Here is a 26699-nt window from a genome sequence, read left to right as displayed (position 1 = left end):
TAATTATTACTTAACATAAATATCGTAACAAAAGTTACTATCATAACATATGTATTTTTTATTATTTTGAATTAATCTATAATTATTAAATTATTATGACGAAATGTAAAACGTATACCTATTATCTACGTATTCATATATGAATTTTTTTTATTATTTTGAATTTTACCATAAATATCATGATTCATGACAAAATGTAAATCATATGAATTTTTCATTATTTTGAATTGTATACTTAACTTATTACTTATACTTCTATATTATAAATTAAAATAAGCATCAATGTATTTTTTTTTATTAACATTTTGATATCGATTTGATCGATATTTTCGGGACCCAATTTGTGGGTTATAAAAAAGGTATACCGGGACGCAAATAGACTATGACCCTTTTTGAATCTTTTTTTCGGAACGCAATTCACATACTGATAATCATTTCGGATGCAAGTAGTATGCTCCCAAAAATGTGTTATAAGCCCTTGCGGTTTTGAAGTGTGAATTTAAAAGTGTTTTTTAAGTGTGAATTATGTATTAAAATTACTATAAGTCATAATACATAATTTATACCTAATATTAAAACATACCGTTCACGTACCTAGTTAGTACCTATGAATACCATCTAGTCAAACTTTCAGCGAAAAAAAGACCCGTAATAGTATGATTGCCAAATTGAGCGGTACATCCTGGGGAGCTGATGCAAACACCCTACGAATCAACGCGCTAGCACTAGTATATTCAGCTGCAGAATACTGCGCCCCAGTATGGATAAATAGTGCACATACCAATAAATTTGATACACAGCTCAACTCAGCAATGAGAATCATAGGGGGAACATTAAAAACTACCCCTTTAAAATGGCTCCCAGTACTTAGCAACTTAGCAATATAGCTCCTCCTAAGATCCGAAGAGAACAAGCTCTCATCCGGGAATGGACTAAGATAAACAATAACAAGAACCTTCCGGTACACGCAGATGTAAGATTTAATGTGGATAGACTACGTCTTAAGTCACGCAAACCACCCTGGAAAACCGCAAAGATGCTATTACTGGAAAACACAGGGGAAAATACCAAATGGCTTGAGGATGGCGGAGAACCCTGATGGACAAAACATTGTTACCAATCCAACTTCCAAGCAGCCAGGCTTCGATCTGCCTAGACAAATTTGGGTGACCCTAAATCGCATTAGGACCGGCCATGGAAGATGTAACCGCATGATGTACAAATGGAAATTACACATTACTCCTTCATGTGACTGTGGAAATGATATGCAAACAATCTCCCATATAGCAACTGAATGCCCGTTCCGTGCATTCAAAGGCACTATAAATGATATCCATACAGCTGACATGGATTTGATTGATTGGATACGAAATCTGGACATGAATCTTTAGGCTATAGTTCCAAATTCATCTCAGCTATAATAGTTACCACCAGTCATATTAGACATATTATTATTTTATTTTATCATTATTATTTGTATCCTATTCCATATAGTTTTTTATTATTTACATGTTTAAATTTGTTGCTCTACTTTGTCATACGAAATATATATACATATGAAAACCATAAACCATAAACCATGATGCCCAGCATATTATATTTCAGTACCTACCCACTCTTTATCCACTTAATATAAATTATAACATTTAACTAATTATTTTAATAATTCTTCTTTAAAATCATATTTAGTTATTTTTAAGGGCATAAATGCATTCATATTTTAAGATATTTTAGTCCCTAGCTATAATTACAACATATTATAATTATTAATGAAGGTATAAATTATTTGACAAAAACTTTCAATTATTATTATAATAAATATGTAACAATATTACAAAAAAAAGAATTACTCTATAGTTGTAGACTGGTTGAGCCCTTTTAAAAAGGTAAGCTTTTCAAATTGTTCGATAATTGAGAACGAGTAGGTGTCCGATGACCCGAGTTGAATAACTATGATTGAAAAGTACCCATTCCTGACTATAGTATGTATAGTATAAATTACCTGTAGATCCTGGTAGAATATTAGTAGGTACTTGAGTTGCCTTTAGTTTGTTTTAATTTTAAAAAATCAGACACCTTGGCACATTTTTGTCCAATAAGTGTCAACATTTTTTTTTTGTTTTGTCGTACTTTCTCTGCACCTCCTATTCGCTTTATAGTAGAATTCATATTTGAAAATGTACACAAAATACAATAAAAAACTGAACTTGGATCTTGATTCTTGAATACACTTTTCTTTAATTGTTAACAAATAACACATGGATAAAAGTGATATTACGTATTTACGTTGATTCGGTAGAATTAAAATATAATATTACAATTAATACAATTCACAATGTTAACCGTTACAATCACGGTATTTTCGTAATGTCAACGCGACCAAGCTTTACGCATAGATCGGCTAGAAAATGGTAGGAACGGTGTTTTCTCTTATCGCAAAAGCATATCTCAACGGGAATATAATTTTAATTTTAGATTTTCAACATAAATTAATATTGCAGCTGTAGGCAAGGTCTATCTAAAATTATATTATTGTTCAACAGATAAGTAAACTGAGTACATTAATACTACGAATTATGATACTAAATAATCTAAAGAAACTCTATTTATAGATTTTATTTACTGAACAGCTAGAGCGTCTTTCCCGGTTTTTTACTCTCGATTATCAGAGTAGGTAAAGACGTTTATTATGCAACCTTTATACAACCTACACTATTCAGCCTGCCTTGACTGGCCCTGGTTCAAATTGACCAGCAATATTATCTAGACCAGCCCTTCCGGGCCGGTCAGGGGCAGCAAGAGCACACCCTGCTGCCCCCGTTCGCACGCCTATGTCGTTCATATGGTTTTTTTTAAACCTACATTTTAATAAAATATCGATTATAATATTATGCGCAATATGGTCAAACAGACGATCAGCGGCATACACCGATTCAAAGGATATAATTTACGAGTTGACTTACAATGGGCTTTTTAGCACAACCATTTTGAACGTTACCCGAAAATGTGAAATAAAAATATGTCATTGTAGAAAAATACATTTGTCTTAGTACGGTGATAATAACTAATTCGTACATTGTATTCTATAAAATGTATTGTGAATTGGGTACCTAATATACTTAGTGTTAGTATACTTAATTGTATACTATACAAATATCTATACCTATAATCTATACCTAATTGTAGCTTCCTAACAATGTAAATTTTAAATCGATTTGTGTCGAATTCCCCAATACTATTTTTAACATAATATTATATTCGTTACGATAAGTATGGTTTGAAAAAGATGTGGAGAAATTAAATTAAAACCGTTCACCCGCGTTCGAGAAAACGCGGCAGCAAAACAAGAATTATAGAAGTAAACGAGACGACGAAACAAATATATTGTTGAAACAACATAATATAAATGTAAAACAAATATATTACGTCCAATATGTCGAAGTGAAATATATATTCCATTATCGCGGCGCTTCAAAATGAATAATATTATATTGTTTCGTGGGAAGAGTAAAGTTGTTTGTTTTGTAAGATGCGTTTGAGGATTCATAATGAATTTCTAAAAAAACTCTCCGTTTTGGGTTAACGTGTCGAGCGGTGTGCCCGACGTCGTTGTCGATCAAAAACGCCTTAAGACGAGACGACATCATATGCACAATATATAATAATATATAGATGCATTCAAATATTTGTTTCCAATCGTTTGAGCAACGACCATGACCGTATTAGAGCTGAGTTTCTGTAGATTTACAACTGAATTTGGTCCAAAAAATAACCTAATGAGGTCGAAAAAACATTTTCCTACCAGTTTTACAGATTTGACTCTGTCAGTACACAGCACTACATACTGTGTCATAAAACTTCGGTTCGAGTATCAATATCGAAAATTATTGTAGTTAATTGAATATATATTAATCAAGCCTGGATTAAGGATTAATTGGGCCCTAGGACACCACACACTTGGTGGGCCCCCTTAACCCTTTCAAATATAACTTCAAAAAATTGTATCCATACATTTTTACGACTGTATAAAATTGTATAATTTTAAACTATAATATACCACGTAGAATCGCCAACCATAGATAATAAAGACTATCATCTATGCGACATGCGTACGATGTATAGTTTACAACTCCCATTTTATAAACTTCATCATAGAATGTCAATTTTATAATTATTATAATTTTTCGTGATATAAAATTAAGAACATTTTTATTTTATAATTACTACCTAATAAAATTATTTTTTGAAAACTATTTTGAATGCATTACAAAATATATATTTTGGGGATAAAAATGGGCCCCCAAAATCAGTGGGCTCCGGGACCGTGCCCTCCCTGGACCCCCTCTCCCCCTTAATCCGGGCTTGATATTAATACAAAATTATGGTTTCTAAATTATTTGTTATTTTTATTTTGTCAATAATTCTAGATGATTGGTGTGGTACCTCATGGTACCTCATATTATTATCAGTATATAAATTATAGGAAATTGTACTATAAGTAAGTTAAGTTAATGAAAATATTTAAAACTATACTTGATCAGTTTAAAAGAATTACCAGTAGCACCATAATTACCTGGAAAAGTCTATCTAATACGCAAGCCTATGGTTGAAACTTTTGAAGTAAGTATATTATTAATATAAGTTATAAAACGTCAGCGAGTTATGCGGTAATAATAAGTTTGCGGATGTACTAATGTGGATGTGCGGAGGGTGGCTATACTCCGAACGGTTATATTGGATACCCATATTAATTACCTAGGTAGCTAGGTATGCAATTTTTGAGTCATCGTCAGAGTTTACATTCTACATCTATATTAATAATTTTCCAAGGCATGTACGCTGGGTGTATCATCATCGGATTCCTGGAGCAAAATCATTTCCACGGCCCGCCACGATCTCAAAGGCACGTTTTCATCGGGTACGCTGCGCGCATGACTGGGATCGTAAATAGTATACGTAACAATAATACAATGGCGTGGTGTGCCAAAAGTCGTTATTATTTTTTTGCGGCAAAATAAAAAGAAAAAAACAAAAGAAAAATAGAAAAACACCTAATGTATACAGGGTGAAGTCCGAACTACCAACTTGTGGGTCGCAAGGTTAGGGCAGGGGATGACGACTCGGGTCGATTCGGGTTGTGGAAAACCGGCGAGTGTTGCGCGATAAAAGAATCTCTCACAGACAATATGGGACACGATAATATACCGACAACGGTATCCCGGAGAGTGGTCGATGAGAAACCGTCGTTGGACGGAGGAGTCGGTGGCGGTGGAGGTGTTGGCGGCGTCGGGGTGAGTACGTGATGTTTACGCAAAAGTAATTTTCTCGACCAGATATTATTTTTTTCTTATACGCGTTTTACAAGACAAAGTAATAATATAGGTAATGATTAATATTATTATACGTACGATATTAGTATGTACATTGTAAAACGCATAGGTACGGTGGGCTCAAGGGTGGGCTCTAATAATAAAATTAGAGATAACTTTATATTATCACGAAAATTGTTGCAGTGCTGTTGAAAATATTTGTTTTTATTTGAATTGAATAATTTCATTACAAGACAAAATTAATGAAACAAAAAAATTATACTTTTTACTTTTTTGGATCATTTTTAAGATTTTAATCTTTGAGTTATAGCATACGTAATTTTATTATACATTTCTATAATAATTTCTATATTCATAATATTCTGAAACAAAATTTAAAAATTTAAAATAATATATCAAACCTCGTATTTCAGGTTGTCAAAAACTACAGAAATTATAACCATAATTAAGCCGGAAATATCGTCTGCAATATCTATCAAATGTAGAATAAAATGTGTTAAATATTTAATTCAATAAATTATAAATATTTTAGAGTAAAAGTAAAAATAAAAATTTGTCGCTATCTTAAAATATTTTTTAAATTGTTTTTATTTCATACGAAATAATGGATTAAATAGAATTTGTATGGCACATTTTTTTGTAGACAGTATGTTTCTCTACAATTTATAATTAAATTTTTTTTTCTTTTGTAAATATTTTAGTACCTATTTAAAATAATTAAAAACAACCCCTTAGGGCCATAACTTAACTATATTGTAGCACAGGAAGGGGTTGAGATTGAGTCCAAATTTTTTCAGAATTATTTTTTTCGTATCACTTAAAAAATAGGGGTATAAACTCATTTTTAATTTCTTAATCAGTTTTTTTGGACCACTATTTTATATTAATTAGGTATGTTAGAATTTAAAATTGTTTAATCTAAAAATAAAACCTATAACGATAGTTGTTAATTAATTGTAACTTTTACAAGGTATGATAAAATTTAGAAAACTAAAACTTTAAGAAATTATTAATTATTATTAATTTTATTTTTAAAGGTGATTTTGTATTAAATTTAAGTAAAATAAATATTTTCATAAACGTTAATAATTTCACTCCTTTTTAAGATAGTTAGACGTGTTTACTGTTAAAATAATAACCAATTAGTATAGGTACTGAATTAAAAGAGTAAGTTTATTATACCTACACCTCGGTTGTTATTTGGCAAACGCGAGTTTTCAAGTTAAAATAATGTCTAGTATTATGTAAATAGTTTAAAATAAATGCGACTGTCACGTGATAACGATACCAGCCAAGGTCACAAGTCATTCCATCAGATCGATGGCCACTTTCAAAAATTCCGTACTCCACCGACGAATTGAAATAATATTATGTATATAACAACATTATACGCGAAGAACTACAACTTTTGCAGTAACGATTTGTGTGCTGTATCCCGCTATAATCGGGGACTCGTTTAACATACAATTTATTACGAGCGTTTTAATTTACTATTACTTAAACAACAGGTTATTACAGTTGTAGTTGATAAGAATAAGTTTTAATCTATATAAGACGTTTTATACGTGACTTGCGGTTTTAATTCACTTTTAAACTACCTAGGTAGGAAATTAAAAAGTTGGAAATTTAAATAGGTACGTGAAATTAAAAAACTAAGACATGCAACGTAAATAATAAATTATAAAATAATATATGCATATTATACAATTAATATACCCTAAAAATTATTTGGGCATATTATTTTGATGGTACCTACTTCGAACAGAATAAAAGCAAATATTGACCTTTTACATGTTTGAAATATTATACGCCCTATTGTTGACTGGCTAAAATTAGTTTTATAACCGAGTCTGTGTCATACTGTCATATAACATATAATAATTATAGTCCTCCATAAACACATAAAGTACTTAACTATGTAAAATATACTCGTTAGTATTTTCAAATAAACGAGTTGAATGAAACCATTTTTTATAATACAATATCGTAACGTTCGAAGAGCAAAGGAGCATAGAACGTAGGTACAAGGCGTACAGAAAACTTTTTATGAATTGGGAGTGGGAAATATAAGTTATTAAAAAATGTTGAAAAAATGGTGAAAACGTCGTTTGTTTTATTCTGTACACACCATGCACGAATAGATCGTATTGGGACCGATACAGCTTGGTGTTGGATTAATTGAAAACGATAACAAAATTCGAACGCCCATAAAATCCAAACTCTAAACCACTTGACCCACTGACATATATGATACTACAACTACGCGGTGAGTTCAGTGATGATACTTATTTAAAAAAAAAAAACAACTCATAAATCATAAAATACCTATATCTTATATAAACAGTTGATTTGGCGGTTATTTAATAGTAAGTTACCTTAGATTTCAAATTACCTCAATATATAGATAAATATAATTTAAATAATATGAATATTATTAATTTTTTTTTTTTATTAATATTGTTTTACCAGAAGATGTTATCCAAACGGCACTCGTTTTCTACTAACAAATTCAACTTTTTTTTTATGGCTTTAAATTAAAACTAAATTCAAAAAAGTTTTAATATATGTATATTTTGTGCTTAGAGATGAAAGCCAAGTGACGGAATGCATGGTTATTTTCTGCTGTAAAAGATCAAAACGTAAAACTTATATTAATTTGTGCACATTGTTTGTATTAAATTTATTTTCATCACTTATTACTCACGTATTTTAATTACATTTTTTCATAAAATTATTGTCTAAATTTAAAAAAATAAAAATAATACCTTTATCTCATCTGGATTAAAATACAATTTATTTATCCGTATCTCAGCTACATAGAGACGAAATAATATATTGGTTATCTTTTCTCGACGCGGCAGCTGCAGGTAATATAGCCCATACACAATACACGATATAATATTGTACAGGTATTATATTGTAGCGTAGCACTGGCGCCGCATACGAACTCGCGAGAGACACGAAGTTCAAGCCCCTCGGAATACCTATCTATAAGTGCGTTTACCCTCGTCTTTTCTCGGACACTCGTTTTTCCACACAGCCTTATCAATATATTATTATTATGGGATACGTGTCCTGGTCAATTTACCGTATACGTGCTGCCATTCCGGACTTACGGAAACGGTCACGTTGGGCGCCACCGTCCGATAGTTCCTGTAATAAGGGATTTGGGCCGCGGAGAGCAAAACGTTTCTATTATGTTCTCGGCGGTTTCCTTCCGGTGTAGTTTCACGGGTTCTGTCTACGGTATACGCCCGACCATATATATGTTTTGTGTGTGGGTGTGTGGTTGTATTTGTTGTGCACATGCGGTTACGAGGCTGTAGATATATAAGTTGATATTGTCGTCTGTGATAAATCGCCTTGCATTCGCAGATTTTAAGTCCACTATTATTCGTTTTGGTCTTTTTTACGCGATACTTTAAACAAAGTCCTCATTGGAGCGACATTTTTAGTAATAGGATTGCAGAGCACGCTCTCTTCTTTTTTGCTCCGACGTTGCCAAACTCAACTTTATTTCATAATATTATTATAAAGGATTTTTAATATGGTGTATAATCTAAAGTCCATTGTCTATATTATAGACTAGGGTTTTATTCGTATCTTTTGTCAACAGGACAATATATTATAATATTGTAGGCGACAGTTGCGTGTGGTTTTATTTATAGTATTTCTTATACAGTGTACACTATACACCTATAATAATCAACTATTTTTATAAGCGAATAATAATAATATTATGATCGTTTCGTTTAAACGAACAGTTTATAATATTATGATTACATTTAAATAACTAAACTTTGAATTATAAGTTTTGTGCATTTGTATAATTTTTTTCTGTTTAATTTCATCGTAAGCTTAGTAAGTGAAAATACGATAAAAAATGTTTATAATCAAATACTTAATATATTTGCCTATTTAAACGTTATTTGGTATTTAAGTTTTATTTTTGAATTGATTATAGGAGCATATTATTTTTTTAGATTCTGAGCGGAGCGAAAGAATATGTTTTATTTTACAATAATGAGGGTTTTTTTTCTGTCTGCCGGCCAATTTTTGGATAGTAACAATGCTCCGACTTTTAAGATCAGTATCTTTTCTGATAGAAAAATTAATCTAGTTGGTAGGTTATAATTTATAAATGTTGATAGAAGACTCCCCACTTTCTTATTACATATTTTGAAAGCTTATCGAAGATTAAGCACTTGGTAAATATTTATCGTAAATCAAGGTCAACAATAAATTATTTCATCAAATTGAGATTAATTTGTCATAGAGACTATAGAGACTAACTTTTATCTTAATGACTGGCTATTTAATATTTACTGACGGCGGCAATTTGGATTACAATATAAAGCAAACAAACGTGATTTAAATCATTTATTACATATATTTTAGCTGTAGCACATATTTCGAATTCAATTGTTTGATGCATAAGTGCATCCTTATAATAATATAGGTACACGTATTGGTGCATTAAAGTACTTGTTTGAGTCATTAAATTGCGACTGGTGTCGGTTACAACTTTATGAGTATTTTTTTCTCGCTCTTAAGTTTAAATAAACAACTCAAATATAAACAAAATGCATTTATTATATGTCTGCACTATTTTGAATCGGACAAACGATAAAACTTCAAGTGCACCAATGTTGTAAAACAATTATATTTTATTTTCAAAAGTTTGAGTTATGTAATATAATAGCGTCTTGACATTTTGTCGTGCAAACAATGTAATACCTATTCGAAAACTTACTATTTAAAAACAATCGCACAAGCGAGGAAAATCGTTTTCGATATAAATACAAATCAATAATAATAATAATAATAATAATGATAATATGGTATGACAGGAATTTGAGCACGCATTATTATTATTATTATTGTGTGTACGTTAGTTCGTCCACGGGGAGAATATATCATATTAAATCCTACCCAATTAGATTATACGTGCGTACTCATAGCTGCTATAATAATAATAATAATAATAATAATAATAACAGATGAAATGCCGGGGAACAACCACACGGGACACGTCGTACACATCGTCAGCTACTTGTGCGTGTACGTCGGGTATTTAATGAGCTTCGGGTGATGACACGGAACGAGATATAGACTTGATGCTGATTCGAGTTACGTTTTCATGGAGAGAGTGTTTGCACAACTCCGGTTAAACACTTCGGTAAAAACAACGTTCGGTTGATTTATATACGGTAATATAATAACGTTGTAATTGAAACTCTAGTTTTTCCACTGTCGGATGTCTTGTATTCCGATTAACTATTTTATCCCATTGTCACCATAAACCTTTAAACTGGTTTATGTTCCATAGTTATGAATTATAATATTATCATTATAATATATATCTTATATTTTGATAAGATATAATAACTGATATTATCCAAGTGACCGTTAAAATGTTTAAAATAACCGATTACGATAATCAAACAACTGTACCACAGAACTCTATACATGGAAGGCGCACTGTATATAATTCATGTATTGAAAAGTGTCCCTATACCGAGGGTTGCCATTTCGATTCCTTTAGTGTTTCACTCCATGAAGAACATGGAGAAAAAATCAAATTATCTATGATTATAATATCGACAAGATAAAATGATAGAAACAAACAATTTTAATAATTTTGTATAAGGTAATTATATAGGTAAGTATTTTATATTGTGAAATGTGTTGAACCCCAGGCCCCCCGTGAGCACCGTTAGCAAATCGCTGAGGGTGGGTACCAATTTCGGAGAGAATGTTGTTTGAATTATATAAGTCGCACCTGTATGTCAGTCAAAACGCATGAGAATTAACCAATGAGGTGATGAAAAAGAACAATTAGTTGATTAAATTAGCAAATTTATTATTTAATTAAATATTTATTAGTTACATAATTTATTGATTTTCTTCAATTATTAGGAATTTTTCTACCATTTATTGCAATATATTTATTACAAGTTGAACATATTTTAAGTAAAACGTTGCCAGAATAAGATGCTGTAATTATAAAAAAATATGTACAGCTCAGTGAATGGGTGCAGTTTGTTGAATTGCTTTAAATTGCCATAATTTTAAAAAAGCGGTAAATGTTTCCATGAACTATTGTTGATTCTATGAAAACGGAATCAATATGGCGCTGTTCATGAGGGGGGCACGTTTTAAGATTCTGAGCACCTTCCATGTATAGAGTTCAGTGAACCGTACCGATATTTGAAGCGCATGCGCAAATGCTTGTTTTGGTAAACAACGTTATCGGTTTCATACCTTAATTTTAACCTGCATAGTGCGAAAACTTTCTAATATTGGTGTACATCATAAGTTAAAAGAATATTATTATTTTCGTACGGGTTGTGACCAACTCGGTTATTTTGGTGGAGATCGACGATCGGAAAAACATTGATTCTCTCGATACTAAAAATAATATAAACATACGTTTGAAAAATACGTTTTCCCGAAGGATTAGACGTCAGTCGTTGCGCTTTGAGCGAGCGGAAGAGCGGACCGTACCTCCCCTGCGCTGTTGTATAATATTATAATGGTAGTAGGTACAGTGATGTATTTTTTTCACTATTCAAAACGTATTCGCGTTTAACCTACCTAAATATTTATGACGACTCAATTATAAAATGTCGAGAAACGCAAAATCGCAAAATAAAAATTACGAATCCGCAGGACCTGCAATTGTATTTACTGTCCGGCATTAATTAAAAATAAAATATCGTCGGCTGGGGTGGCCAATTTTTTCCGAGTACATGGGCCGTATATACGTAACATTAGATATGTAAAAAATAAAAATTATCGGTCGGGCCGACTTTTGACTCTGAAACCGCATCCGAAATTGGACGGTAGGAAAGTAATATTTACGTACCTATATTTTTGCATTCGAGGAAACTCGCGACTTGGGAAAATATGTGTTTTGTGAGCCGACTGCGTAAATACATCTCGTTAAAAATAATCCTTCCCAGAACGTTATTATTTATTCGTAGAATACAATAATATGACAATATCCACTCCAAACCGTCTAGCTGCAGTATTATTATTATTATTATATCACCCGAACCACACTGATGAGAAGTCAGTTTTTTTTACCACCTCGCAGTTTTACCGGTATATATTTTGAACTTTTACCACTTTTTTAAACTTTTATCATTATGCCGCGAAAGTTACAGCGCTACGAGTAGGTTAGCCCGTGTCCGTCCACGGTCAGATAATATTATTATATTATTTCGTTTCCAAAGTTAGAGAAAAAAATAAACTTTATATACAATTTACGGTAGGTGTGTACATACTATATTGTATTGGTATACATATATGTCAAGTCACACACAGCAAACCTCGATTGTTGCGCCCGAAGATTTTTTTTTTTATATCTTAATGGAATATTCTCTTTTCAACCCCTAAACATTTGCTGCCGCGCGCTTGACCTATATATTATATAATATTTCACCGGGGCTGGATATCGAGGGACGTAATATTTTTTCGGTCGAATCGGCGGAGTCTACGTGCCATGGTATACCACACCTGTGACTCTGCGTAACCACTCTATTCGATAACGCGTTTAGTAGGGTGTACGTTATTATGTTTGTCCGTATATTATTTTCCGTGGGGTGAGGTGACGGGGTCGAATTTCTGGGTTTTTATGGTGTTTGTTTCGTGTTAGGGGGGTGAGGGGATGGATGGCCAGTTTTTCGCCTAGTGGAAAAAAACGTCCCACACATACCTATATAGTAATACTCAATTACGAGTACAACGAACTGGCGACAGGACGTCGGGGAACCGAATCGCGACGGTTCAATTATAGCCAAAAGGTAGTAAAAAAAAATGTATTAAATTCAACGCGTAGCAAAATAAAAATTCCGCTTTTTTAAGCAGCGATTATCAATATATTTGTATATCCGATATGCCGCCACATTTTGTATATATTTCACAAAAAGAGTAAAATGAAATATTTAATTATATAGGTATTTTATGTAAAATTATTAATATTATAATCGTAGATTTCAATGATTAAGGTTTAAATACTTTAAATTAATAACTTTATTTTTTTTCCGAATTTTCAATAGGTGATGCATATTATGAGAAATTTCTACTGAAATCGCGAAAATTATTGCAGAAAAAAAGCCGAATATTCTTTTTAGATATTCACTATAACATGAGCTGGCAAATTTGCACATTAGACACTTGAAAACATAAAACGGATGGAAGAAACGGAGTCGGTGCTTAAAAAAATGTTTGTTATTGACGTGCGTGGATTCACGAATTTAATTTGGTAACCTTATCGTTTGTATATTTTAAATGTCATATCATATAATATTAACGTTTAGTCTTGCACATTCGTATAGTTCAAATGCAAAAGATATACGTAAATCTATTTCAGGCATGTACTCGGTGCGTGACGAGCCGTTAATTCTTATTCTAAAAATTAGTTATTACGGTGATATTACAGCTCGTGTAAATATGCGCGTTTCGGGTAAAATATTAAACTATTAATATATTATCATCGGCCACTGGAGTTAGTCTGCGAACCACCGAACACTAATTTACCGGAACAAGACTTTAGGATACAGCAAAACAGGGACGGAATGAAAACCAAGTTTAATATTAAAAAAAAAATAATGATAATAAATAATACACAAGTTAAAATGTTCGATTTCATTTAATTTATATTCTTCAACTTACAGGAACTTAAATTACATTTTAAATATTTATCGGAAAAAAAATAATAACTACCTATGAAACTTCAAAAGTTTAAATTTATACGTGCAGAATATGCAGAAACTTTTCGTTGATTTAATTACACTTGAAATGAACTTAAAATAGTGAACACAACATAAAATATGTTTTAAATAAAAACAATATGTATTCTGATAAATATTAGTTTAATTAAATTATTATGAAAACAATAAATATGTTATGCTGACAATACGCAAAACAAAATTCATTATTAAAATGTGTTTCCCAATTAAAATTGTCTGTTGTGGAAATTTATCTAAAAATAATTATACACAACAATATGTTTATTAATATACAATATTCTAAAACATGTATTTATTATCTTTATCATTATCACTTACTACCAGTAAATTTAATTAAACAATTTTGATTTTATAAAATTCATTTTTAAGTTGGGACCTATCTTTTTATTTTTTAATATCCAGAAATTTTGATTAATGTAGATCATGAATTCATTATTATATGAATGAATCATTAACTAACACATCCTATTCAAGGTTAAAAAATATTATACTTTTTTCAAATACGTTGTGAGTTTAACAATAATCTATTCACCAGGCTAAAAAAAAAAATTTCCCCTTGCAAATAAATATAATTTCGTTTGAGGTTTAAACATAGAAAAGTGTAGAGTTTGTAATTAAAGTACTATTGGAATTTGGAATGCATTTTTGATTATCGCGTTATACATTATAATAATTAAGTATAAGGAAATAAAGAATTACGTTTTTAATTGGCCAATATGCAACTATATTGTAATAATGCATAACATAAGACATTTTTATGTTAAACAATATAAATCAATATAATATAATACCTATCAGGTATCCATTATATTCGTATACAATATTTTATAACAATTTTATTGTTTGTACAAGTAACCGTTTAATTTTTATTTGGAATTTTAATCCAGCATATAGATAAACTTAACGTTTTTAGGGTTCCGTACGGTAAATCGGGACCCTATTACTAAGGCTCCGCTGTCCGTCCGTCTGTCACCGGGCTATATCTCATGAACCATGAAAGTTGAAATTTTCACAGATTATGTATTTCTGTTGCCGCTATAACAAAAAATACTAAAAATTCTAGAATATATATATAAACAGTGTTGCCAACATGTTTATAGATTATGGTACGGAACCCTTCGTGCACAGGTCCGAATCGCTCTTGGCCGGTTTTTTTTATTAGACTTGTTACTTTATGAAGTTTATTCAGCCCAATTGATGATATCAACAAAAAAAATTATTTTATCCCTTTAATATATTAACTTGTATAACTCAATCTATGAAATTCAATGTACTCATTCATATGTAGCCAATATTATTATTGTTGTAAAATGTAAGCTAATAAACCTTAGTATTGTTGATACTGTATTAAGAATAAAAAAAAAAAATATTTATACAAAATAATTAGCCATAAATACATTGAAATGTATGTGTTAGTGACACAGTAATTACGAAATTAATATACATTAGTTAACGATACTTCAATAATATTAAATAACATGAATAATATTGTATACTATAGATTGCGATATTTAATTATCGGTTTTATTTTCGAATCAAATATTAAAAAAGACCTTTACTGTGAAGCAATTTCAGTGAGATAGGAACTTTGTTTCTCAGTACACAAATTGAATGTGCAGAAACCGATTTTATTACTTATCGATCATTGAGGTATATAGAACCAATTTTAGTGGCAGTCTGCTCCCCGTTTATTAATATAAAATGGAACAAAAGCAATTTTAAGGTAATGGATAGTAAAAAAATAAAAATAATAATAATAACAAGAGGAAAATGTCAATAACGACTTTTTCAATAAGTCCTATAGGCTATAGCAACATTATTCTATAGCCAAAATTACCTTTTATGCTATAAAATAGACACATGGCTGGTTAATACTTAAATACTAGATGACTCTGAACTGCTTTTGTCACAATGATATTAATAATATTTAGTGTTATTATATATATTTAATTTTAAATGTAAAACATTGTTAATAATATATAAGATTTTTTTTTTTAAGAAACATTGATTGAACTTTACGAGTACAATATTGTTTATCTGCAATGGGAGATGTGGATTTTGAATAAGTTTGCATGTGGATTTAGATAATATATTGTTGTCTTTTTGTTGAAGTTTTGTGTTGCTCGTGTTGTTATTATTTTTTTTTTAACAATTAAATTTTATTAACTGCTAAATTTGTATTACGACCAGTTTAATTATATTTCCTAAAAACTTCATAATAATATGTTTAGATTGTTCAAAAGTTGTTATTATGGTAAGCCTTAAAAAGGTTGGAAGGTTTTTTAATTGTGTGTAAAATTTGTATCAACAAAAAATTTTAAAAAAGAGTTACACATAGTTGTAATTTAATTTCACATGTTGTATGACAATGCTTCTAAAACTTAGTTTAAATATATGAAATGTAAATTGTTTATTCTAAGTCAGCGAATCATATTAATTTGCAGCTACGGTTTATGCGATCACCCGATGATGGTTTGTCCTATTCTGTTTGAAGTTTCTCCGACATTTGATCCAGTGAAACTTCACAAAATGTGACTTTTCTCATAATACAATACAGGCATTAAGCTTTAAATGAATCACTGAGCAGAAATTTTGAATTATTCTAAAAAATGTTCTCTTTAGTGTCTCCGTCGCCTGCCGTATAAAAAAACCATATTATGTGAGTGTAAAAGTAGTAAAAATATGTTTAAAAAAAACTAAGAAATGTACATATAATATTTGTTATTTTAATTATAATAGACATGGACCGACTCTAATGTTTTAATAATAATAGTTATTATTATTATTATTATTATTATTATATACCGTCATTTAAATTAAAAAATGTATGTTGTTTAATTCAGGTTATGCCTACTATTATATTAAATGTAAGCTACTTAAGGACTTATGTGTTATTAATTACCTACATAACTTAATCCGATTAGGTAGATAATTTTAGTTATTTATATGTATACGGGTATATTATGAATACAAAAACTATTAACATTAATAAATGATAAAAAGTAGTGCATTATATGGCATTACTAAATTAATTTGATATGCTAATGTCCGATGGATTCGTATGCTATTTACTTGCTCGTATTACACTATGGTGTACATATTAAAATAACTATTGTAAAATTAATTACGAATTACTATGTTCGATACGTTTGTCTGTATTTGCATAAATTTAACGGTTTTACAAAAATAGTCTTTCGTTAGTACTACACTTATAAATTTATACACGCACATCAAGTTTATTCAAATCGATGGGTAATATTTCAATAGTTTTCTATAACTATTAGACATAGTTTGTAGAGCAGTTCTAGAGTGGAAACCGGCGGAGAAAAGACCTCGGGAACGACCCAGGAAAATATGGCTGAATGCTGTGAAGTGGACCTTACCAGGACGGGAGTTCAGGAATGGAGAGAAATAGTCAGGATCGAGAGGAATGAAGAGAGAGATCTTGATGGCGGCGAAAACTATTTGAGAGTATTTAACGCCAGAGGAAGACGAAGAAGATTGAACATATTTTGTGGCTCAACAATGTCACTAAGTCAACGTCATTCGTCAGCCTCATGGTGTTGGTCTTAATTTTTCACTTGACAGACTTAAGGTGGGTTCCCCTACATACTTGCAAAACTTCGCACGTTTCCTATCCGTTAAGATAGGTTACACTGTTTAGGATTGGTAACATATTAGTTACCTCATATATTCTTATGTTATCGATATTGTTATAAAGTATACACGAAATAGTTGAACTAGATCCAACTTCATGGTATCATGGTAAAACATGTTGTAAGAGCGTGTAAACACTGTGGTATGCCAAAAGCTTACCATGTATACCAACCAATCACAGACAAGTATTTTTATGCACGTACACTTATGTAGTGGAAACCCATCTTTTGACGTATTTTTCTCATGTGTTTTGGTACTGGTATTGTTATCTAATTGGTTATATTTTTCGGCAAGACATATCACCAGACTAGTCACTGCTCTGTGCAATGTATTAATTTTCGGTTTCTTTAAATGAACCAGCTCTTTTTTTGTCTTCGCTCTCGACACAGACCTCGTGGACATCTAATTCAGTCAGCAAGCTTGTGCAACTCGCCAACTACACACCATCGTCAATACGACTCAAGTTGAAACTCTTCATAGTCGTCACCAGAAGTTGCACCTACCTTTGTATTATATATAACATTGAACAGTCATTCTGTGTCTCGTTTCAGGATGTTTATTTTATATATTTTATACTTCTATGTGTAGAAATTACCTTTGTCACGTGATTCATTACCTGTGATATTGCATTGACTTAATATTGTAGTATGTATTGCTTATATTATAAGTTATAAGTTGTATAAAACCAAATTGTTTAAAGGCTAATACAATAATTGTTTAATTTTTACTTAATTTAATGCTATAATTTTAGCTATCGAGTTCGTCTCCAACATGAGTGCACGAATTTTCGGTGTTAACCGCCAATATCATTATTAAGATTGCTTGCGGATTAAACATACATCTTATTGGGATCAACTAATTTTAATTTCAATCGTCTCTGAAATAATTGTATTATACATGAAGCATGCAATTATGATGTACACAAATCGAGTAAGCACTAAATTATGCATTTCTGCAGTATGTCTTATTACACGTTTGACGTCAAAATCTCCACTTAAGGCGTTCTATATGTAAATTATTATGCAATCGCAAATAAGAGAAAGATCTCGTTCATCATCTCAACTTTTTTTTACTCAAAAACTAAGTTTTCAAATATTAATGTATTTGAAACTCATATTTATTAATGTCATGAGCTTTTTTTTATTATAAATTAGATGTTTAAACGTGAAAAATATATTAAAATTGAAATTAAAAGTTTTATGACACGTGTCTGTTATTATTGGCGGTTGAGTAGTTTTAGCAGGTATAACCTATAATGTTGTATATATTGTGATCATAACGATAAGATATAAAATTATTCTTTCAAACAATTTAGGTACTGAATTTATTTATTACTAAAGTTGCATCACATGAAATAGAAGATTGTAAACATATTTTTCTACAATATAACTTTCAATATTACCAAGTACCTAAGTATTTATTTTGATTCAACTTTAAAATTAATTTTGTAATTATTTAAAATGGTGTTAAATGTTACATTAATCTCGCGTTCAACTAAAACTATATTTTCTCGTTCTAATTAATAAAAATATGTATTGTACCGAAAACAATTAGATAATACGTAGATTAATATATTATTTTTTTATGATTTTCGAACAAATATTGATAATACAAAAAAAGATAACCAACTCAAAATATTTTAAAAAATGTTCGTATTATAATTTATAATAGGTAGTACTATATTATACATATTAGTGCTTGTTATAGACATGTATACAAATATGTTTCATTAGAACTCTTTATATTATCACAATAGCAGCGACTACATCACCTATTAAAATGTCAAAATTATATTATATAGAATAATAAACACTAAATAATTTCCGTTTAATGAAAATATTTAGATCACTTATATTTTATTGCTTATGTTCTAATGATCTTTAAGATGTTATTTTAATTTGTTTCCTTAAAATCCTAAATATGAGATGCATATAGATTAAATGGATCTTGTTATTGATCGTGTGGAAAAATATTTCTGTTTTATTATTTTCATTTAATGAATTAGGATTTATTAAAATTAAAATATAAGCCAATTTAAATCACTATTTACTATTATTGTACAGTTTTAAATTCAACTTTCATTTAAAATATAATTCGTTTAAGCCATATAGACATAGATAGTGTCATATTAAAAAAAAGACAATATAAGGCTTTAACTAGGGTATCATAATATAATGTCTATATTATGAATATGGCAGACCCTCAACATGTATTGTTTGCGCATTAACTTTCATATTTGAGACCATTTTAATCTTTTTTTTTTTTTTTAATAAAACAAATTGCGACTGAATAATAATCTCTCAAAAATTCGGCTATATTAATATTAAGGATAATAATACTGCATATATATTATATGTCAGGATATAAAATAGTAGATGTATTATTATTATATATTTTTTTTCTTTTTGGGCACAGTAGAGCACATAAAGGGACAACTAATAGGCACTGTACTCGCCATCATGCAGCCATACAGAGTTGGACATTGTTTCAAACAAGTGGTTTTGTTTAAAATAAAATATGTATGTATATAATACATTTTTAAAATCATTTATTTAGTTTAAAAACAATATATTACTCTTTTAGTTAGAATTTAATAGTTTAATTTAACTCTGGCAAACAAACACGTCATTAATATTTTGTATGTTTAAGAAATTGAATTTTCATAATTTGCTTTTCAGAAAACGAACATTAGTTTATCGACGTACTATTTGAGAACTAGGTACATCAAAATATTTATACTCGAATACTGAATACTCAATCGGCAACATATTAATAAATAAACCAATGTCGATTTTAAATAATCCGTTCATAAATCAATTTTAAAGGGTTTTTCTCAATGTAAAATTGACAATATTGTATACCGTATTTTGAATTTTAACCCAATCTCTGTATCTTCAAATACAAAAAAATAGTTAATTATAGGTAATAACCGATGTATAAAAATAATAATTATACGTAAATTGTTTAAATATCATTTGCATATTTAATCCTCAACAGTTAAGGCAACTCCAATTTTATACTTCACAATTTATATGTAAATCAACACTGTAAGTAGGTACAGTGAATTCGATCACCTGTGCTGACTGCGCTAATTGGGTCGATTAGAACAAGATTTAGTCACAAAATCAGTTAGGTAACTATTAATTATTATAGACTAATTAATATATTCGTTTCTTCAAAAAAGTCAAACAATATTGTAAAACATTGTTTTTTTTTTTTTTTAAATTCCAAAACAAATAACAAAATATATCCAATTACATATATGAACAACAGACATACAGTATTTATATGAAAGCCTACACAAATTACACTTTTTTAAAAAATGTCAATATTTTCAAATAATTATAATATAATTTTATAAAAAAAAAAACAAGTGTCAAAATGTCATTGCGTTTTAAACGATCGGTAACTCGGGTAAACAAATGCCTCATAAAATCTAATAAACAACCATTTGTTTAGTACAATTTGTTTTAACTTAGCCCTTGGCTATTTTTAAGGTTAAATACGTCTTATATCAAATAGGGGTTTTCAACAACATTTTATTTTGCCACCGGCCATTTAAAAGTTTATATTTTGTTTTCGGATATCGAATAAATTAGTTGAAAAACTATCAAAAACAAATTGCGATATACGTCGTCGATACGCGTGAAAGTTCTGAAAAAAAGTTTTTCCACTTCAGTTTTGCGATAATAGTCAATTCAACGGTAACATCTATTTTTTTTTCACCACGTCTCGTCTCGTCCCCAATCAAACATTAATTGCACAGACGACCAATACGACCATATACGTAGGTATAATATACAACAATAATATGGTATAATATCAGCTGTCAATGCCGTTGGTGTCTACGTATATAAAAATGTTTGATGAATAACATTTTTAATAAAAAAAAAAAAAAAACGATTTTGTAATCATGACTTCGATGACGCACTCAGGTGCGTGAATGACGATTGCAACGATATTATCAAGTCAAATATAAAAAATAAAATCAGTAATGATTTAAAAATATGCCGAGCTGGGAGAATTTTTCCACCGAGTCGGCCGGATCGGTCTGGAGCACACCGGATGTGTGTTATGGATAATAATATTATACCTTGAATGTTTCCGAGTGACGGAAGTACGGAAGTACAATGGAAGAACGCGGTATTCGAGGAACAATCCCGCTGCGGGTATAGGCACAAAATAGTATTATAATATCCTTTTATTGAACATTACATAAAAGAAAAAACAAACTTGTAACAATCGATAAAACATAAATTTAAAAATCGTAAAAATGTTCGTCTGTTGTGATTCGCTTGTCCCTACGCCGTATATAAATATTATGTTTTGTATTATATTATTATTTCAATGATCAAATCAATTATGCTACACCGCGACCACGTAACTTAATACGTTTTTGTATTTAAAACATTATAAAAAAAAAACATTTTAATTGTAACTGTTAATAGTTATTGTTGAATATGGATTTTACGTTTTTAGTGCATCCTCTATTACTCGTAATATCATACAAATTATCCGTGTTTATTGGTCAAGGTGATTTCTGAGACAGTGGGACCTGTTGTCATGTTATCAATATTATTATTTTAATTGTATTGCTTTTATTAATACTAATAGGCATCATGGCGCAACATTTTACAGCAGATCAATGACTTTAAAATTTAAAATTTATTGAAAACGTAAGTAAAATTACCTAGATGTTTTAATGGAAAAAATACTAGACTAGCCAGCCCACTATGCTTTATTATGGATTTTTTTTTTTTTTTAATAAAATGTATTAATATTTAGTTTATTTTTGTTAATTGAGTGTTTAACAAAAAGAAATGTCCTTATATTTGTAAATAATGGCCTATAAACTCAAAAAATGTTGACGCAAGTTTCAAAGATTGTTTTTAGAGACATCAGGAAATTTTGGAGAGTGAAGAGTAGTTTCCACTACTTTTGAAAATATACCTAGTCTAAACCGCAACAGGTAGATTTATCATCTCGGTGAAATTATAGTTACAATGATACACCGATGACGATGGGCCATTGGTACACCTTATAGCGCTGTATTTTGTGTTTGTTCATTTTTGAAGTCAGGTTTTATAGCTAGTATATAACTCGTCCACTTCATATTGACACTGTCTTGTCATTCGTTGCGGTTTAAAAAAAACAGTGGTTCCAAAATTTTATTTTTTTCAAAATAATAAAGGGTTTTCAGACACCCGGGTTTTTTAAGAACGAAACGGTAGCCGAGTTAGCAGATGGACTGGACGAGTTATAATTTTATATATATATAGTATCATTAAACCACCGGCGAGAGTGTGCCGTGCTCAGCTACTACTAACCTTCGAGTCTTCAGTGGTGCGACCGGCCACGACCGGCGTGTTCTGAGCACCAGGGCTACGCGCATGGAACCGCTGACCTGCGTGGTCATGGCTGGCGCGGACGTTCGTTTGACGGCCCATGGGCTGCGGCCGGTCCACGCCCGGCCACCGCCCGCCCACAGGTGCTGTTGCTGTTGGACGTCCCGCGGGTGCGGCCCCTGTTCGCTGCGGGCCCGGCGGCCGCGGCCACCGGACAGTATCTCCCGGCGGATCTGCTCCACGTCCAGCTTGTACGCGCACACGACGGCGGCGGCCGCGGCCACGGCGGCACAGCCGTCCACCGGTGCCTCGGCCGCGACCGTTTCCGTCGACGCCTCCGTGTTGCCTGACGTCGCCCGGTCAGCACTGCATGACCGGCCGCGGTCGTCACGTGCGTCGATCGGTATGAACAAGCTGCGGTACACCGACCGTCAACCACCGACCGACCGATCGACCGCTCGGTAACGTGGTCGCTGCGTTGGACCTGTACAATATTCGCGATCGCGGTTGTGTTGTCGGGGCGGTATGAACACTGACTTCTGCAGCACACACAACAACAACGAACTGTTATACCAGGTGATTCTTTCAATAGTAAATATCACTCGTCGTCTCGAACGGTATTTACGGTTTTTGAAAATATTTTTCCGAGAATTTTAATAAACATCAAATTTCAAACGAGATCACGTCTATCGTAGACAGGGATCTAGTAAATCATTAGGTACCTACCAAGTCATAAGCATAGGCGCAACTAAGGTTAAGATTCTGAACGGGGGAGGGTTATAGCCCACTTAATAAAACTATTAATTTCAAATAGCGCATACGACGGTTTATAACTAAATCAATTAGTTACATATTAATAAGAATATTTTTGCGGTGGCTAAATCTTAGTCAGTATGGCTAAGCCAGCCCTCCTAGTCTCCCTCCTAGCCCCCCTCCCTTAGTTGCACCTCAGGTTATAAGTAGGGCTGAGTTATGATGCACTTTGCATATTGTTTTCCGACTCGGCAACGCTCATTTATACATAATTTTATGTAATACGTCTCATGTGCTTTTTAATCATAACAAAAAGTTATCATTTTAAATTTTTTGATAGTTTTCGATTTTTAATATGTTTTTTTTTTCAATTTGTTTAAAACATTGTAGATTTTTACTTTTAAAGTAACTTTATAATCTTCTAACAATATGGGATTCACTTAAGTATATGTTCCTAATCCTATTATTATTTATCATACAATTAGTATAATAGTAATATTTTGAACATGTTCGTATGACGTTAAAATCGAGATAACGAGCTGCGAAGACAAAGTTTATTTAGAATCAATATAACTTCCCGTTTGATAATCTGTATTCTGTCTGGAAACTTCAAAATCGCTGACGATGCGAGACGGTAACCAAGTAACGACTCATCAGTTGTAGGTACTCACTTTATCGCCACATAAGATATTATGATTAATAATTATACACGTCTGAATAAACTATTGTGTTATTTTAATTAGGCGACAAACAATTTTTTCAAATCGAGAAATAAAAATATTTTCAAAAACGTTAATGCACATCCAGATCAAGAGTATGTTTACTGTTTGAATAATCATCAACCAGTGTGAATAATCATAGTTAAATTATTTTTAAAAACAATGTTGCGATGCGAACGCTGTCGATCCGCCACGAACCTCTTTGCTGCTGTGACCGTCGGTTTTTGTGATTGTTTTTATTTTCTCACGACAATACTGGTATTTTATGTGCACGCTGAATGTTTTAGATTTTATTTTACTTTTCAATTGGTTACGGTGAAGCAGAACAATTTTCCGTTCGTTTCGTTGTACACGGATATCGAAAGGTAAGACAAATGGTTTCTTTTTGTTTTTTTTTTGTTTAAAGTTTAGCTTTAGACGAATGCATTGTTCCGCACCGCAATTTCATGTGCCACTTTCGTGCATTCCTCTCGCCGTCCAGAAATTAAATTATTTTTGTTTCGATATTTATACGAAATAATATAGCCTTCAACTATCCAAGATAATTTATATTATGCATGTAGATTAAAGAGGTAGGTAGTTGAGAATTTTTTTAAAAAAAATCGAAAAATAAAAACCAATAAAACATCAGATTTTTTTTCACTTTTACTTTTTACTACCTAGTTTGTTTACTGAACAAATATATTTTCAGTACGCACTTCAGACGATCGCGTACGAGTGGAGGGTTTTTTATCTTAAAAAATCACAAAATCCGGCCGACGGTCGTAGCTAGCCAGGCCAAACGGACCGCCTTCGTGTACTTACCATCGCAATAGACAATAATTGTACGAGGTGGGTCACCCCATGTTGCCGTCATTTTGTGTCAGTCTTATTGACACAACTCAGAGTGGCCCACGATGTATACACGAGACGCATATGGATCACAGTCAATAAAATTTCCTACGATATGATGAAACGTTTCATAGTCGTGATGTACAATAATTTATCTTTTCAAAAAAATGTGTCCACGCGCCTCGTATATACACATAATATTATAATATAGTGTGATTCACCAAGCATGCTCACCGTCATTATGTTTCGTCTGATAGTGAATCGATTTATGTTTCTTGAAATTTTAAATACCTACCTATAATATTATTAGTGATCTTTTTTTTTTTTTTTTTTTAAAACTCAGATTTTGTATGGTATAATTTATGGGGAGTGTCCTGTGGCGATACCAAATTCTTCTCTTTCAAACAAGAATCGCCATTATTCCCTGTAAATCGTTAAGTAGATAATTTGTCAAAACTTTGAATTTACGAACAAAATTCAAACGTGTAGTTTTTCAATTATTTAACTTTTTGCCAAAGATAATAGATTCGGAAGAAATATATTAATCTAATAATATACAAACCATCTATGATGTATTATTAACGCAAAAAGTGTGGATGAGCACGCTTGGTGATTCAATGTGTATATTATTTTAAAATATTCCCACGATGCATGCAATAATCGTAAGACAAAACATAAGAAAACGCCGAGTGACACGCGTACCCCCTCCCACCCCCTTGACCATTATGGATTGACTTTTTTTCGGGATTTTCGTTTCGCGCACACGTGATGCGATACGGATAAAAATAATAATACAAATAGTACAAAACATAATACAAGTCATATAAACAATAATAATAATAGTACAGTGTGATATCTTAATAGAACTGGCGAATCTTCTATGGAAAAGCTGCAGCCGCCGCGATACAAAATAATACGGTTGACGGGGTGTAACCACACAAGCGAATCGCACCGTCTAACGCGCGTGTGTGCCTTTTACCCGTTTTTTTATTGTATTATATTTTACGGTGATAGGATATCGATTGCAACTATATCGCGTAATGATGAAACCTCGCGATGTTATCAAATTTTATGACAGGACCGAAAAACTGTGACACGCGTCGATATAGTTCATTTTTCCCCACTCTGTTATTATTTTTTATCTCTGTGAACACGTTGAGATATAAAGTAGGTTAACGCTTCGATCATACTTTTTCAAAAGAACAATAATTTTACTCGCGTGTTTTTTTCCGAATTTATTATTAAAATACCGATGTTATGGTAAAATATTTGTTTCCCTAAAATGAACATAATAATATGTACCCATAA

At 31.3% G+C, this 26699-nt stretch overlaps 1 protein-coding gene across 1 annotated transcript in view; it reads right to left on the bottom strand.

Annotated features, from left to right (window-relative positions):
- The window catches only part of LOC100166947 (cAMP-specific 3',5'-cyclic phosphodiesterase), a 519645-nt gene extending 496068 nt beyond the window's left edge, over positions 1-23577 (bottom strand). Inside the window, exon 1 of the mRNA XM_029489182.1 lies at positions 23071-23577. Coding sequence (XP_029345042.1) covers positions 23071-23159 — 89 coding nt within the window. The 5' untranslated portion in view covers positions 23160-23577. The remainder of the gene's footprint in view (positions 1-23070) is intronic.
- Between the last annotated feature and the right edge of the window lie 3122 nt (positions 23578-26699).

This window comes from Acyrthosiphon pisum, chromosome A2 (genome assembly GCF_005508785.2).
Source record: "Acyrthosiphon pisum isolate AL4f chromosome A2, pea_aphid_22Mar2018_4r6ur, whole genome shotgun sequence".
Lineage (NCBI taxonomy): Eukaryota > Metazoa > Arthropoda > Insecta > Hemiptera > Aphididae > Acyrthosiphon > Acyrthosiphon pisum.
The sequence above is the reverse complement of the archived record's forward strand: the minus strand, read 5'-3'. Positions and strand labels throughout refer to the sequence as shown.